The 15,363-nt window shown below is 41.1% G+C and overlaps 1 protein-coding gene across 3 annotated transcripts in view; it reads right to left on the reverse strand.

Moving 5' to 3' along the window:
* The window catches only part of CTBP2 (C-terminal binding protein 2), a 273,592-nt gene that overhangs the window by 6,700 nt on the left and 251,529 nt on the right, over positions 1–15,363 (reverse strand). For all 3 annotated transcript variants that reach the window (XM_089510115.1, XM_089510113.1, XM_089510114.1), the window contains 4 exons: positions 11,119–11,333; positions 8,546–8,676; positions 5,152–5,279; positions 2,479–2,596 (listed from right to left, as the gene is read on the reverse strand). In XM_089510115.1, coding sequence (XP_089366241.1) covers positions 2,479–2,596; positions 5,152–5,279; positions 8,546–8,676; positions 11,119–11,333 — 592 coding nt within the window. The remainder of the gene's footprint in view (positions 1–2,478; positions 2,597–5,151; positions 5,280–8,545; positions 8,677–11,118; positions 11,334–15,363) is intronic.

A 15,363-nucleotide genomic window follows, 5' to 3' on the forward strand; every position in this document is an offset into this window, starting at 1 on the left:
GTCTTATGTTTATGTAGCAGTTATGTAGACAAGGGCAATGAAGAGATGCAAGGTGACCCTGCAAATCTGTTTGTTCCATTCTGACAGAACTGCATCTTCAACAGATTAACCTCTCACCGCTGAAGAACGTATCATAAGCAAGGTTGCATACTCTGAAAAGTTTGTATGCTCTGCTAAACTGAAAGCTAATCTCTGCTGCCTGTATAAAATGACACATTTATAAGAAACTGGCATTCTTCATAATTTAGTCTATTTCTGCTAATAGTAGAGAGGAGAAGTTACTTGGAGCTGATAAATAGAAACACTGAGATTTTACTAAATACAGAACATTGACTTACTAAGCTAATTTCAGATCTATGACACTTTTCTTTTTGCAACTAAAAATCAAGACTCTTTTTAATCTGTCAATTTCAATTAATGGCAATCCTATGTGTGCGAGACCTCCAAGTCCTCAACAGCCTTGCTCAGGGCTGTGGCTTCCTTGATTGAGCTAATCCAGTCTTCCTCTTTTCCTACTCACTTCTACCATATCAAGCATTATTGTCTTTTCTAGTAAGTCATGTTTTCTCATTATATGGCCAAGGCACGGCAATCTCTGTTTAGTCAACTTGGTGTCTAGGGAGCGTTTATGCTTGATTTGCTCTAGGAACTATTGATTTGCCTTTTTAGCAGCTGATGTTATCTCTAGAACTCTCCTCTAGCACCAGATTTCAAATGAATTGATTTTCTTACTATCAGTTTTCTTCACTGTCCAGCTTTCACAAACAGATAGAAATAGGAAATATGATGGCATGGTTCATCCTACTTTTACTATTCGGGGATATACCTTTATGCTTCAGGATCTTGTCTACCTCCTTCATAGCTGCCTTTCTACTTTAAAGTTATATCAATTACCTGCAGTCATTATATTAGTTTTCTTAATGTTCAGTTGTAAAAATGCCATTGTACTTTCTTCCTTGAGTGACTTCAGTAATCCTTCCAAGTCTTTGCTGTGCTCTGCTAGAACTATGGTGTCAGCTACATATTTTAAATTGTTGATGTTCCTTCCTCCAATTTTCACACATCCTTCCTCCAAGTATAATCCTGTTTTACATATGATAAGTTCATGTGGAAGAGATCTCATCTTCCTTTTTTGTTTTTATCTTCTATTTCTACTTTCAATTTCTGGCAGGGATCTGCAAAGAACTCAGCAGAACCTGGTTTCCACTTATCATTTCTACAATAGTGCCTTTGAGGCCATGAAACTTTATGGAGTGCACCAAATGGGAATACAGATTTCTAAAACACTTCTGGTGGACTATCTGTATGAGTACAGGGATGTGAAGAGAAATCCTGACATGATCCCTAATCTTTCTCTTCTTCACCCCATCTAGGGAACCTATTGATTGGGGTTCCACTAAGGAAATCATCCCTTCTACCTGTAGGATTGCTACTAGGTTCTCAAACCAGAAACAGGCTCACTTGCAATCATTTGTCAATCCCTCCTTTGCATTAATAGCTTGGTGCTTGAAAGCTAGCATGTATGAACCTCTTTCAAGGAACCAAAAGTGAATTATACTTTAAAAAGGATCAAAAGCATGAACAGATGCCCTCTAAAATGTTCAACAGAGAGGTAAAATTGCTTACTCCCCATGGCTGTATCATTTTGTGAAGTCAGGGACACAGGGAATTTTCCTTGCAAGGGAGGATTCCTGGATTCTATCCCCACAAATTATTTAAAAATTATACACTTAGTGTACAATATTGTCTGTGAAGATCATTCAAAGAATTGACTGGGATTGCCAGTGCCGAGAACACTGCGCTGTACCCTTTCCTCATTTCCCATGACTTTTCTGGAATTTTAACATACACAGCATTCCTACCACCACTGTTTAAAATTAATTTTTCACATGTACCAGGTGGACAATATTTCATTATACGTGGCTGCGTGTGTGCACATGTGTGCATACATGGTGTATGTACACAAACACACACACAGAGTCACTCTCAGGTAAGTGTTTTTATATTTGTCATACTACTACTACACTGCCCCGTACAGAATTTTCTGACTTCTTTAGGAGCACCTTGGCATATTCTTTTACTCCAAACAGATGTTGTTCCAATTATCTTCCAGCAACTCCTTTTATTGTGTTAAGGGAGTATGTTATAAGTGGATAAATTAATTAAGATTCACCCGAAACTTGAAAAAAGCCATTCAGGTAAGCACCACTTTATAGTGTCTTTGTTATATGATCTACATGCAAGGTGGTAACTTTTGAGATGGCATCTCAGAGCTGTCTATAATATTATGATTAGAAATAGATGTATATTCTATGGAGGAAGCCTTTATGGCATGACTGTTGAGGGACTACCACCTTGTGAGAAATGTTAAAGAGCTTGTGTAACCTTACTCTTAGCTCCATTGTTGCATGTCAAATTCCCAATGTTATTCTTTTAAAGAGAGAGAGAGAGAGAGAGAAATCTTTTTCTCCATCTTACCTGTATGTGGCACCATTGAGCTCTGGATGAATTGCTTGCTGATCTATTACTGACCAAGGAGCTGTTGTGACAAAGAATTCCTTGTTCACACAGTTTCGTAGGCTTTCAGGGATGCGACCTGAGGTAGGAATAATTCAAATTTTAAAAGGATGCAGTATTAATCATACTGATATACAACAAACAATATTCAACTAGCTGTTTTTCCAATTGGACTGCTGTAAGTGGAAGGGGGGATGAGAAGAAAACCCTCCACTCTCTGCCAAAATTGTGGAATTTGCTTACATGTGAATTACAATTGTAAAGCCTGACACAGGGCCAGGGCCAAAGAGAATTGCATTGAAAAGCTAGATCCTTTTTACTAGAGTGGACAAGCTTCACTAGAAAGAACAGGAACTGCCTAAGGGATGGGTTGCTGCTGATGTATGGGATTTATGGATGCATGGTGAATCCCAGTCCACTGGGACTGATGTGGGCCTGTTCCCTGTCGTCACTCAAGAAGCCGTTGGCTGCTGTTTCCATGCCTTCTGTAAGTGATCTCTGGTGAGACAAACAGAAACAGGACTCCTTCCACCAGAGATCACTTGCACAAGGGGGGTGGGGGTGGAAACATCAGTCAACTGCTTCCCGATTGAGAGGGGAACAGACACCTGTCAATCACAGTGGCTGTTAGATGGTAAATGGGGGAGTTCCATGATCCCTATGTAGCTGTTAAATCCTGAACTCTAGGTTACGCATTCATGACTGGCGTAAAGGATTCTGGCCATGATTATTGGAATACTAATATTAATAATGATCGTGGCTACAATCTTCTGTGGCAGTCATGAATGTATCTTTTTCCCAGTTTGGGACTTAAGGAGAGTTTACAATGGTTAAAATAAACATAGCTAAAAATTCACAGCATACAAAAGTTAGAAAATAATGAAACTATGAAAAAGTAAGGCCAGCTAAAAACATAAACCATTACAAAGAAGTTCAGCAGGCCTGTTTCCTCTAAAGAATTAATTCTCAAAGGTCTGGTGGAATAAAAAGGCCTTCACTGCCAGCAGAGAGATAGCAAGGGGGATGCCAGTTTAACCTCTTTGGAAAGGAAGTTCCAGTCTAGGAGCAGCCATGGAGAAGGCCCTCTGCTGCATTTGCACCAGATGTAGTTGTGAGGGTGGGCCAGAGAGCAATGCCTCCTTGGTTCTCAAAGCACCTTAGTTCTTCAAGTAACCTGGACCTGAGCTGTAGAGGCTTGATAGATCATTACCATCACTAGCCTGAAAACAAACTGGCAACCAGTGAAGGACTTGTTGCAATATGGGAGTTGAGTGCACCCTGTAACTATGTCATTTATCCTAGCAGCAGTTATCCCCAGCTAGGGTAACAGCAAAAAAAATCTGAAGTGCTCTTTATTTATACATGCTATGGTATATATTGTATAGGTGTGGATTCAGAAGCCCAACTGGAGATGTTTATATTATATTGACTTGAATATATTCAGGTAACAGTATGTTCAGGACAGGTGGGGAGTGGTCCATCCAGATGTTGCTGGACTATAACTTCCATCAGTCCTAGTGGGCATAGCTAAAGATGGATAAAGAAAACTGCAGTTCAGCAAAATATGGAATGCTACACAGTGTCCGGACCTACTTTAGGAGCCAACTGTATCATTAATGTGACTTGCTACCACATATAAAATAACTACCAAATCAAGTGATGTGAGAGCAGATTAGTGAAAAATGCTTATCCAAGTTGGTGGGGGGGAGTTCACCCTCTGCTAACCAACTAGTTTAGTAGGAGCATATTCACTCCTGATGCACATTTTAGCTGGTAAACACCAGATAACTTTTCAGCTAATTGAGTTTTGTGGATGATAGGCAATCATGCTCCCTAATATGTACATTTGTATGAATTGACAAAGATTTAAATATAATTTAAAATTGGTCTTGAGAATCATATTAACCATTTAGTTGAATTAAATCCACCCCACAAACATATCCCAAACAATTAACAGAAGAAGAGAAACTTTATTGATTATTGATAAATGATGCAGATCCATACAGGCATAATCCTGCATTGGAAAGTATATAGCGAAATACTTCCCAGGAAGAACTACAATATTGCTCCCCTGTTCCTTCTTGCAGAACTCACCTTCCTCCTGCAAGCCTCCCATCCACACAGCCACTTAGGAAGCATCTGGTTATATCCCTGCAGCCACACATACAACAATGAAGCCATTCTAAGAGGTCTGAGAGGGTATTTTTGGCATTCTGTGTCTGGCTTACAGGAACATAGCCAGATTGTTTTCTTATGTCCCAGGCTCTCTGCTGGCCACTGAACAGCCATGGGGAGGGGGGGACCATGGGATGAATCCTGTGGAGGTTCTAGTTATTGCATAAGGGAGGTAGGGAATTCCTCTCTCTGAAAAACCTAAAGAAGTTCAATATGCAAACATAACTTTCACTTACACCTGCATACGTTATAACTATAATGCTGAAAATTTTCTTAACCTATGTAGTGCTGATGTGCAAACCAAGCCTTAGATATACAGTGCTGACACAGAGACAATTGCACTTAAGATGGTTATGTTTTAATGGGCTGCACTGGCTACATGAAGCACCAGCAGACATCAGCACTCTGGGTTGGTTTCCTCGCATTTAAACTGGCCCATGGAAAACCAAGCTGCTGTACCTGTGATTGCTCGGCGTATCTCTGTTGCAGCGGCTTCTCTCATCTCCAGTGAGGCCTGTTCGCTGTACCAAGCCGTGTGTGGTGTACAAATTAAATTAGGAGCATCTTTCAGAGGCCCTTGAGCAAAGCTACAGGGAAAAACAACAAAGGAATACAGACTATAAAAAAGAGTTCACAAATAAATGCCTTAGAATGTTTCTATTTTCCCTTTTCCTATAGCCCTGCTCAGTGTGGACACAGTCTACCATATGGATGAACAAGGAGCTGGGCAGATGGACAAGGATACTCATGCCCACCAAGCTTAGTTGTGTGCAAAGATCGGAAAGGGGACTCTAGCTTCCTCTGCTTAAATGGGATTATAATGCTCCTCAGTGAATGAGAATCCTGATAGATTATCCTGCGTTTATTAATTTTCATGTATAGCCAAATGTTCTGCCAAAAATGGAAACCAAGAAAGCTTACAGGAATATTAACAAAAGTAAAAAAGTTAAAACACAGTGGCCACAATTCAGCATTAGGAGATGCAGCTATAAGATGTAGTTATGATAGTTTCTTGTCCAACCTACGAACCCCATCTTTCTCTGCTGTGGCTCCCCAAACCCAGCTGTTTCCTAGTTGGCAGAGAACAGACAAGAGCCCAGCTACTTTTCTAGAGCTGAATGCAGAGCAATGGCATCACACCTGCAGGGTTTGTGAAGGAAGCTGCAGCTGAGAAAATGTGGATTGGTAGCTTTCAGCTGTTGCACAGTTGTGGGAAATTCTGACCTCCACAAAGACCAAAAAAAAATAAAAAATGACCAGAAAGGATGCCAGCCATTATTCAAGACTAAAACATGTCTGGAATAAAAAAGGACTAGAAAGTAGCTGAGGAATTTGGTGCTGCATCTTTTTATATAAGTCTGAGCATAATGAACCATCAGAAAGCAAAGGTATCACTATCTCAGCCACCAACAAAAAGTTTTGGTTTTTGGAGGATTTTGGAATTCTGGATAAGGGCGATTCAGCCTGTACATAAAAGCTATGCATAAAACAATTGCCTCACCTTCTCTTTAAACCCAGCACTGGGTACAAGGCATACAAGCCACAACTGTTAAAACTCCTTCCAAAGAGAGCAGTTTAAAGTGTACACATAATATATATTCTACAGTGTTTCTAGGGTCCAAATTCCTTAATGCTTTTTACTCTTAATCACACCACCATTAGAAAATAGGACCAAATCCTGTTGGGCAGTTACAAATGTGTAACCTAGAGTTACACACTCATGACTGTTTGGTAGTCACAATTCCTACACAGCCCCTAGTTTTGGGTCTACATAGGGACCGGAAAAGTCCCCCAAGTTTCATTTACTGGGAAGCAGCTGCTACAATAGATAGAAGCCTGTTTCCCTTCCCACATGAGTGATGTCTGGCATCAGGGGGAATTGTGACAGGGTCCCTGATTCTGCCTGTCACACTGGAAATTGCTCTTGGGAGGAGTTGGGACAGTCAATCAGCTGCTTCCTGAGCAACAAGGGAACAAATCCCCACTGATCACAGCAGCTGCTCCCCAGTAAGTGGGGATTGGGGAGACTGAGACAATATCCCCCTAATTACAGTGTGCATGCATATGTAAATACCTAACAGGATTCTGGCCCAGGTTGCTATTCTGGTTATTACAAGGGATAGAAAATGTGACCTGACTAAGGCCATTGGGAAAGTTTGTGAACCAGGGAAGTCCAAAGTCAAATCCTCACTCTGGTCACAAATTAGGGAACACAGAATCTTGTCACCTGCTTCCCTGCTGGTCCCAGCTCATAGATTTGGGATTTTTCAGTCCATAATATGCCACCTTGTGGACTTTGGAGGAAAAGCAAGATATAAAGTTACTGGTAATAAATAAATACAGGATACTAACCTATGATCTCACACAGAAAGAAAACCAGTAAAAGACAACTAGGAAAAGTAGTTGACTAGATGCAATCAGAGGAAATGAAGTGGTAGAGGCAGCAGGAGAGGCAGAGGAAACCTCTGGTGGCAACATGGATGCGTAGGCTTGCTGTCTACCTAGTTGCCTCTTGCACAGGCCCAAATCCTACTCTGGCTTTGTTCTGGCATAAATTATGTTATACAAGTCACTATACATCAGCTTCCATAAGTATGGTCTTTAGAGGTACGTAAGAAGTGGGATTAACTGTTTGCACAGCAGAAAAAACTGTGCCATCCATTAACTCCAGTGTGGCATAATTTTACACAAGGGGTGAACAGGATCTCCTCTGCAGTCAGCTGATTTTGGCAGGGGTAACTATCCAGCCAGCAACCAGATTATGCAACCATGGTGCTGTGTGAGGTGCCCCCTGGTTGCACTGCCACCTCCCAGTGCTTGCTTGAAGGCTGGGACATCCACTCCATTTATTACTTGTGCCTTTGCATAGCAAACAGGCCTCACCAGCCACTGCTGATATTTCAAAGAACTTCTTAAAAAAAAGCCTTATGTTGGATTGCTTGTTCATGTTAGCTAGCCTTTCTCAGTCAAAAATACATTTTTATTCTGTTTTGTTCTTCCCTAGAATGTGGAGTTTAAATGTGAATATATGCATCAGAATTAAAAGCCAAAGAAAGGGTCATTACTAAGGAAGGCTGGTCAGTTACCAACAATGGTTAAATTATCATTGAAGTATTTATTTTGCTAGAAAATTTTGTTGTTGTTATGTGCCTTCATATAATTTCTGACTTAAGGGGATCCGAAGGTGAACCTATCGTGGGGTTTCCTTGGCAAGATTTCTTTAGAGGGGAAGTTGCCATTGCCATCCTCTAAGGCTGAGAGAGTATGACTGCCCAAGTAGGTTTCCATGGCCCAGTGGAGATTCAAACCCTGGTCTCCAAACATCCTAGTCCAACTCCCAAGCCACTACACCATGCCGGCTCTGTTAGAATTTATTTTTGTAACAATTCTTGAGAGCCTCCCAAAGACTTTTAACCCCCAAGTTAAAGACGTCAGGGATACAAGAAGTGTCTTGTGGTTGTAATTTGCTGGGGATCTCTGTTCAAACAGGTCCCCAAACACTAAAATCAAAAGGGCATGGCAACTTCAATTCAGTGAGATGATAAAGTCTTTATGAGTCTTTGTTTTTTAATTTTGAATGATTCTGTGCAATAAATTTTATAAATGATGCAGCAGCTTCCTGGGGAATATCCAGTTTTTACTAGAGGTTGGAAAATTTAATTTTTGTGGTCTCCAACCCTCTGAATCCCACAGGGATCATGGCCAGTAGTAATATGAAAAAGAACTATTTTCAGGCTCTGGTTTTTACTGTGTGTATCTGCAAGATATTTCATGATGGCATATATAGATCTTGCCTACAATGTGTGGCAGCAGACAGACTACTCATTAAAAATTCTATAAAAGTTCTACTTACCTAAATGGTTCTGATTCGTGCACATCTAGCGCTGCCCCTCGTATCCTTCCTTCCTTCAGGGCTTGAGTTAAGGCCTTTTCATCCACCAGACCACCACGTGCTGTGTTTACCAAAAATGCTCCTTGTCTCATCTGTTAGGGCCAGGAAGAAATACAAACTCTATTCTAGCATAATTTTTTATGACACTCAGCATACATGGAACACGAGCCCCTTGTAGCCGAGGCAACATCACCTAGCACACCCCACATCTAAGCAAATACTTTGAGGGTAAGGTCTGTACAGAGGTATGCAACTTTTCTTTAGATTTTAAAGACTTCTTTAGATCTCTCACCTTAGCACAGAATGCTTAATAAATACTCTCACACTGGGACTAGTTCTAGGCCTAGATGAGGAAAGAGGGATAACCCAGAAAAGCAAAGGAAGATCTGGCTCACAAAACTGAAACCCTGACGTCTTATTTCATGAAAAATGATCCATGCATTTTCAGCCACAGACTTTCTCCAGGGCAAAGGGTCTTCAAGCAGCTTACTCTCTTAAGCCCCAAAAGAAAACCAAACTGGATTGGATCAAAAGCTTTTTTTCTAGTCTACTGTTTCATCCATGCAACAGCCAACCAGTTGCCCAGGGGAAGATCACAAGCTGGACATGAGTGCAACAGCACCCTCCTTCACTTGCACAGCCATCAATCTATTTCCAAAATAAACAGAAATTAAAAACTGCAGTGCTGTTTGGGAGCAAGTGCCAGTTTAAGCCCTGCCTCTTCCCTTGTTCCCCTACCGAGAATACTATTACAAGGCCATAAGTTTCTGCATGCACTCTCATTTCATTCAAGCTTAAAAGTGCTGTAGATTTTTCTGAAAATATTGCTATAGTAAAGACAAACCTTATAACTGAATATTCTTTTCTGGAAGCATTACCCATTTACATGGATGCTTTGAGTCCCCAAGGTGCTTTCCTGGGCTACTAAATGCTGCACTAGGAATAATATTCTAAGTGCCCATTTGCTACTTATTTATGTGCTCTTTGTGTAGAATAGAGGTAATTAAGTTAACTACATAACCAAAGCAGCACAGGATGAAAACAGCAGGGCAGAAGCAGGTCCATGGGGATTCTTCGGCTTTCAGTGAGAAATTAAGTTGATTTTGAAAGGATTTACATGGGAGCCACTGCTACTAGGGATGAAAGAACATTTGGGGGCTGAGATCTCCTTTGGCAGAATGTAATGCCCACTTTTTCCAATGATCCAGCTCCCATTTGTTCTGATCTTGATTCAGTAACTACTTTTGGCTGGGTCAGACTAAGACTGATGTTGTTGTTGTTATATTACTACTACTATCCTGCCTTTCCCCCAGATTGTGATTCAAAGTGGCTTACAATAAAAAAACACATCAATAAAAATTAATACAACACTTAAGTTAAAACAAGATTAAACAATTTAAAAAAAATAGAGCATCATCCTTGTATTATGGTATCATGACCCATAAGTTTATTTTTCCAGAAGAGAGAAGGAAGAGGGAAGATGGTGAAGAGAGGAAGTATGCAGATATCAGACTCTTTCACTTGTTTATTAACAACCAGTCTATTTCCTCTAATTGTAGGCTGCAACCTGTTAGTGAATTATGATAGTGTAAATTGGACATCCACCATCACCACTCCCCTTTTTTGGTCACTGAAGAGGGTGGAATTCATTACTGAATGGGAAACAAGCAAAACCCTCCCACTCAAAGTACATTTTGTACATTTTCTCAGCTGCAGCCCCCCAATCTGGACATTTCCTGGTTGGCGCAAGGTGTGGAGAGCAGCAGAGAAGCATTCAGCTATTTTTTGTAACTGGATGCAGAGCAATGACAGCAGTGGTCTGCAAACAGTGCTCTTCAAGGGATTTGGACTTCAGCTCCCAGAATCTCAGACTATTGGCCGCATGGCTGAGGCTTCTGAGAGCTGAAGTCCCAATCTTTTAAAGGGCACAGTTTGGGGACCACTGGTCTACAGGGACCTCTGGAGGTCCTTATGCATGCATGTTGCTGTACATCCAGCTATAGAAAAATACTGGATGTTTGTTTGCTCCTCCCCTGGCTATCCACCAACCAGGACATGGATGAGAATTTTTTCGGGGGAAAGGGCTACAGCTGAGAAATGGGGTGGTTAGAGGGTGGTTTGGATGGCAGACAATGTAGTTACATCTATAAATGCAGGATCACAGTTGTTTGACAAAGATCAATGATTTAAGCAAATATAATACGAAAAGAAAAGAAAGGGACTTGAGCTAATAAAACAGAGAAAGACAAACAATCTTTGGTTTGCAACATGCCATAACATTAGGCTCTCTGTAAATTATTGACATTATTAGACTAACCTGCTGAAGTGGCCTCACCTGATGAATAATGTGCAAAAGACAGGTGGACAATTAGCTTTAACTCTTAACTATCCCAAAACTAAAAATATATATGATCACTCTTTGCATCTGCTTTATATTACCACTCTGCCAAGAGGAATTTCGACTCTCCAGAACCACATGTTCCTAGACTGAAGTGGGAGCCAATTAGACAATCCCACCTTCCATTCAGAATTACCTGCTTAATCGTAAAGTCATTGATAAGGTGGTGGTTATGTTCATTGAGGTTACAGTGTAAAGACACACAGTCACTCTGGTAGAGCAGATCCTGGAGGGTGTAGACCCGCTGGACTCCCAGGGACCTTTCTATGCCATCCTGCAGGTATGGGTCATAAAAGATCACATTGAATCCAAATGCCTTGGCTCGAACTGCAACTGCTTGCGCAGTGCGACCTAAGCCAAAAAACAGAAACAAAGAAAGGCAGAGTTGTCATAATAGGCTTGGCAACATGGCAGCAGCACATAAATTCCAAGGAGTGCATTCAACAGTACCAATCGGTATGACTTGCTGCCAAAATGCACTCTCTCCTACTACAGGCAAAGGCATCCATGCTGCATTGATTCTCTCCTGTATTATCTCTTTGTCAGGACTGCTGAAATGCAGCACTTCCAGAAGGAAACAGTCTGGCACCAGTGCACACTGGTAACCGCACAGAAGCCTCTTTTGCAAGTTCCATTTTTACTACTCTCTCAGTGCAGCTTAGCCTTTGCCACACTCTTGGTCCTGCTAGGCTTTGAAAATACACTGAGCTGGTTTCATATGTTTTAACGTCAGCTCTCCAAAGCTGAACTGCTTGTGCAGGAGTTTCATATTTTCCCAGCACTGAATGTCTTGTTTCACACCCAGAAAAACTGTCTCCTCTCTTTGCCTGCTCAACCACTGCCAATTTTTTAAAAAATTGAAAGAGGAGCAAGGCATTCTCCATCCACTGCATTGTCAACATATGATAACAGATATCTGTCGTACTTATGTCTGATAATGCTACCCACCAAAAACCTACCTTTCCATCCTGGCAGCATCCTGATTGAAGTGTTTCCGAGGGGCTGCAGCTTAGAGCACTGAAGTATGACATGTGCTGTGCTCTCCCAGTTGCAGGGTCCACTAATGCAAGCAGTTGTGCCTCTCCATCTGCCTGTTTGAGACACACCCTGAGACTGGGAGAGCACTGCAGATGTCATTCCCCAGTTCCTGAATCTCCACACCTCAGAAATGATGGGGTGCTTACAAGCTGCAAAGGTAAATTTCTTTTTTTGGGGGGGAGGGTCACTTGGTAATTCACAAGTTTAAGCATAAATCCCCAACAGCTACAATACTGTCAGTCCAGTGTACTATCTAGTAACTGCTGAACAGGATGCCAGTCTTTACTTTTTATTACAGTACTTCATGTCTTAAAAAAAAACCAACCAAAAATAGCTGCATGCTATCCCCAGCCCTCTGCTATAATCAAACCTTATATAAAAATTATAATAGAATGACCCATGGAACAAGGCTATGGAAATACTTTGATGATGTAGAAAGATCCTCCTACTTATCAGGATGTCCTGCCTTTGAAATGTTGATATGAGAGTGAGGGGGACAGACATAAAGGATGCTGTCAGTTGGAATGGTCCTATTGTTCTTTGATTTTGTGTAGCCTAAGACCCACGAGGTCAAATTGTCACTCCAATACAGCAAATACTGTGGTCCACCAAGTATGGTAATCTACAAATTTAATGACAAACTTGTCATTGTTGCTAGCTGTCTAGAGTTCACAGATAGAGATTGTCAAGGTCTGAGGGCAGGATAGATAGCCAGTGGGCTTCTTCTCATTTGACTTGGAAGTGCACAAGCTTGCTCTAGTAGCATAGTTATGGCTTTTGTATTCCTCTGTACATAAAACTGGTAGTGACCATAGGCTTTCCTTAAGACTAAGGGTATAAGCCATACAGATGCCCAGATGTTAGATTGCACGTTCCTGTTGTGCCAGCCAGAACAGCCTATGGTGAGGAATGCTAAGAGTTGCAGGCCAACAATGTTTAGATGGCTGCATGATTCCCACCCAATTTAGACTGTAAGAATTCATTACAATATATAATGAATATACTGGAAAATACTGGATGAATGAGAAATGCTAAGGCCTCCAAATGATTAATTTTCCATTATTTACTTCTTTAAAAATGGTATTTCAACATGGTTTATCCTTTAATTCATTTTATGTCATTAATTCTGTTTATTTGATTTATATCTGGCTTTTCTCCCAGCATGGGATTCAAGGTGGCTCACAAGCATTTAAACAAAGTACAGTTAAAAACTATTAAATACAAAAGTTAAAAGAGAAGCAAACCAGAGTTCTATATAAAATTCACAATTAAAAGAATAAAAAAGCATGTTTAAAACATAAAAATATTTGTATTATTTTATTGTAAGCTACCTTGAGTCCCATTCATAGGAGAAAGGTGGGATTGTAAATTGAGCAAACAAATAGATAGATAGATAGATAGATAGATAGATAGATACTTTTTTTAAAAAAATGTTAACTTGCCCCTGCTGTTATCTTCCCCAGTACCCAATTTAAGTTCACCTGGAGATTTTTTTTTAAAGGCAGAATTTGTGCATATAAGAGAGACCTATTCAAATGTGTCATTCTTTGTAGATTCACAAACAGCATAACCAAGAACACCTTGCTTTGTGCCCTTCTTTTTATCTCCCTCCCTGCTGGTTGATCTTAAATCTCTAAGAGACACATTCTTAGGACAGACAGTCTTACTGCTGACTTAGCTGAAGGTCAAATACAAACCGTGTAATGCAGCGTGTACAAGGGCATTACTCAAATCTGCTTTTAGAATATAAGCAGCTATGGCATTTTTCAAAAATGTCCATTAACTGTTTGCCATCGCACTTCAGAGGCGATTAATGTGAACAGACGTTGCTATGAGGACACTGAAGCATGTCCCAGCTTTCATCGGCAATGCAGAACTATTGATGGGGGTAGTGCCAAATTCTCAAATTGGGGGAACAAGGGGTGGGTAGGGGCAGAGATATGAAACTGGCTGGCAAACTGTCATCCTTTGCATGGGATAGATCTTCCCCAAGTATCAGAGTACTGATCTTCAACACTCATAATAGTTACAAAAATGTTATCTCCTAGCCACATCTAAGCCTCTGCAGGGCCTCTCAATTTTGAACTAAAACAGAAAGGCATGTTAAAGAAATATTATTACAAAGGACTTTGGAACAACAATAATGACAAGCCCACTCTGAGCCTTATTTATTGTAAGAGCAACTTGTTTGCTGTAGGATTCTCTTCCTCCCCCCACCCTTTTTCCTTCTGCACTCTTGCTGAATGGCTATTTAATTGGGCATGACTAAGACAACTGTCATGGTTTGGAAGCAAAGGTTTAATAAGGCTCTTCTGATAAAGAGGGACATCTGCAGTGCAATCAGCAGGTCATTATCCACAATGTCATTCCAATTCAATGTCACGCCTGGGCTCAACTACCCGACTTCTACATCAAGATACTGTACAAGTCTTCTTTTTCAGAAAGGAGAGTGAAAGCCAAACAAACAATCCTTCCTAATGGAAATGTGATTCTGTGGGGTTATAAATTGGGGGGAGGGAGGAGTCCCTTTCCTTTCTCAACTGCCATATTCGGCATGGATGGACATTTCTTGAGTACTCATTAATAAGTCTTTGCACCAAAGTGCAACCCAGCACAGTCTGTTAAGTGAGAAGCAAGTGCCAATGACTACTAGCCCACCTAATTTGTTCTGAACTCAAAAGCTGGCGGGGTGGGCAGGCAAAGAGCTTCCTAACAGCTATTATAAAAGTGAGGGTGATCCCTGGGCATCAACCTGAGGAATAGCTATACCTCCAGGAAATCAAAGCCTGCTTGTTGGGAAATATCTCCACTGCAGCAAGATATTCCCTCTTCCTGATGAGCTCCATTCCTAGTTCTTCACAGGATAATCATGAGCAGGATGTGTGTACACTGTCCTAAGTGGAACAAGTGCTAAAGAAAACCTGAATTTTTTTAACAGTGTATAGTCAGAGACAGGAACCTATAGTAATCTGGAACACAGTCCCCCAAATCCCTTACCACTGGCCACTGCTGGTGGCTGGGGCTTGTTGTTGTTGTGTACCTTCAAGTCCTTTCTGACTTATGGTGACCCTAAGGGGTTTTCTTGGCAAGTTTCTTCAGAGAGGGCTTGCCACTGTCATTTTCTGAGGTTGAGAGAGTGTGACTTGGCCAAGGTCAGCCAGTGGGTTTCCATGGTTGAGCCAGGATTCAAACCTTGGCCTCCCAGTGTCCTAGTCCAATGCCCAAACAACTACACCATGCTGGCTTTCTATTCATGCTGGCTGGGGCTCCCAGGGGTTGAATCCTAAACATCTGGAAAGCCCAAAACATTATCTACTCCTATCACAAAAATTATTTTCTCATA

The sequence above is a fragment of the Sceloporus occidentalis genome, unplaced genomic scaffold (assembly GCF_023333645.1).
Source record: "Sceloporus occidentalis isolate IW3139 unplaced genomic scaffold, rSceOcc1.0.p SCAF_2, whole genome shotgun sequence".
In the NCBI taxonomy this organism is placed as follows: Eukaryota; Metazoa; Chordata; class Lepidosauria; order Squamata; family Phrynosomatidae; genus Sceloporus; species Sceloporus occidentalis.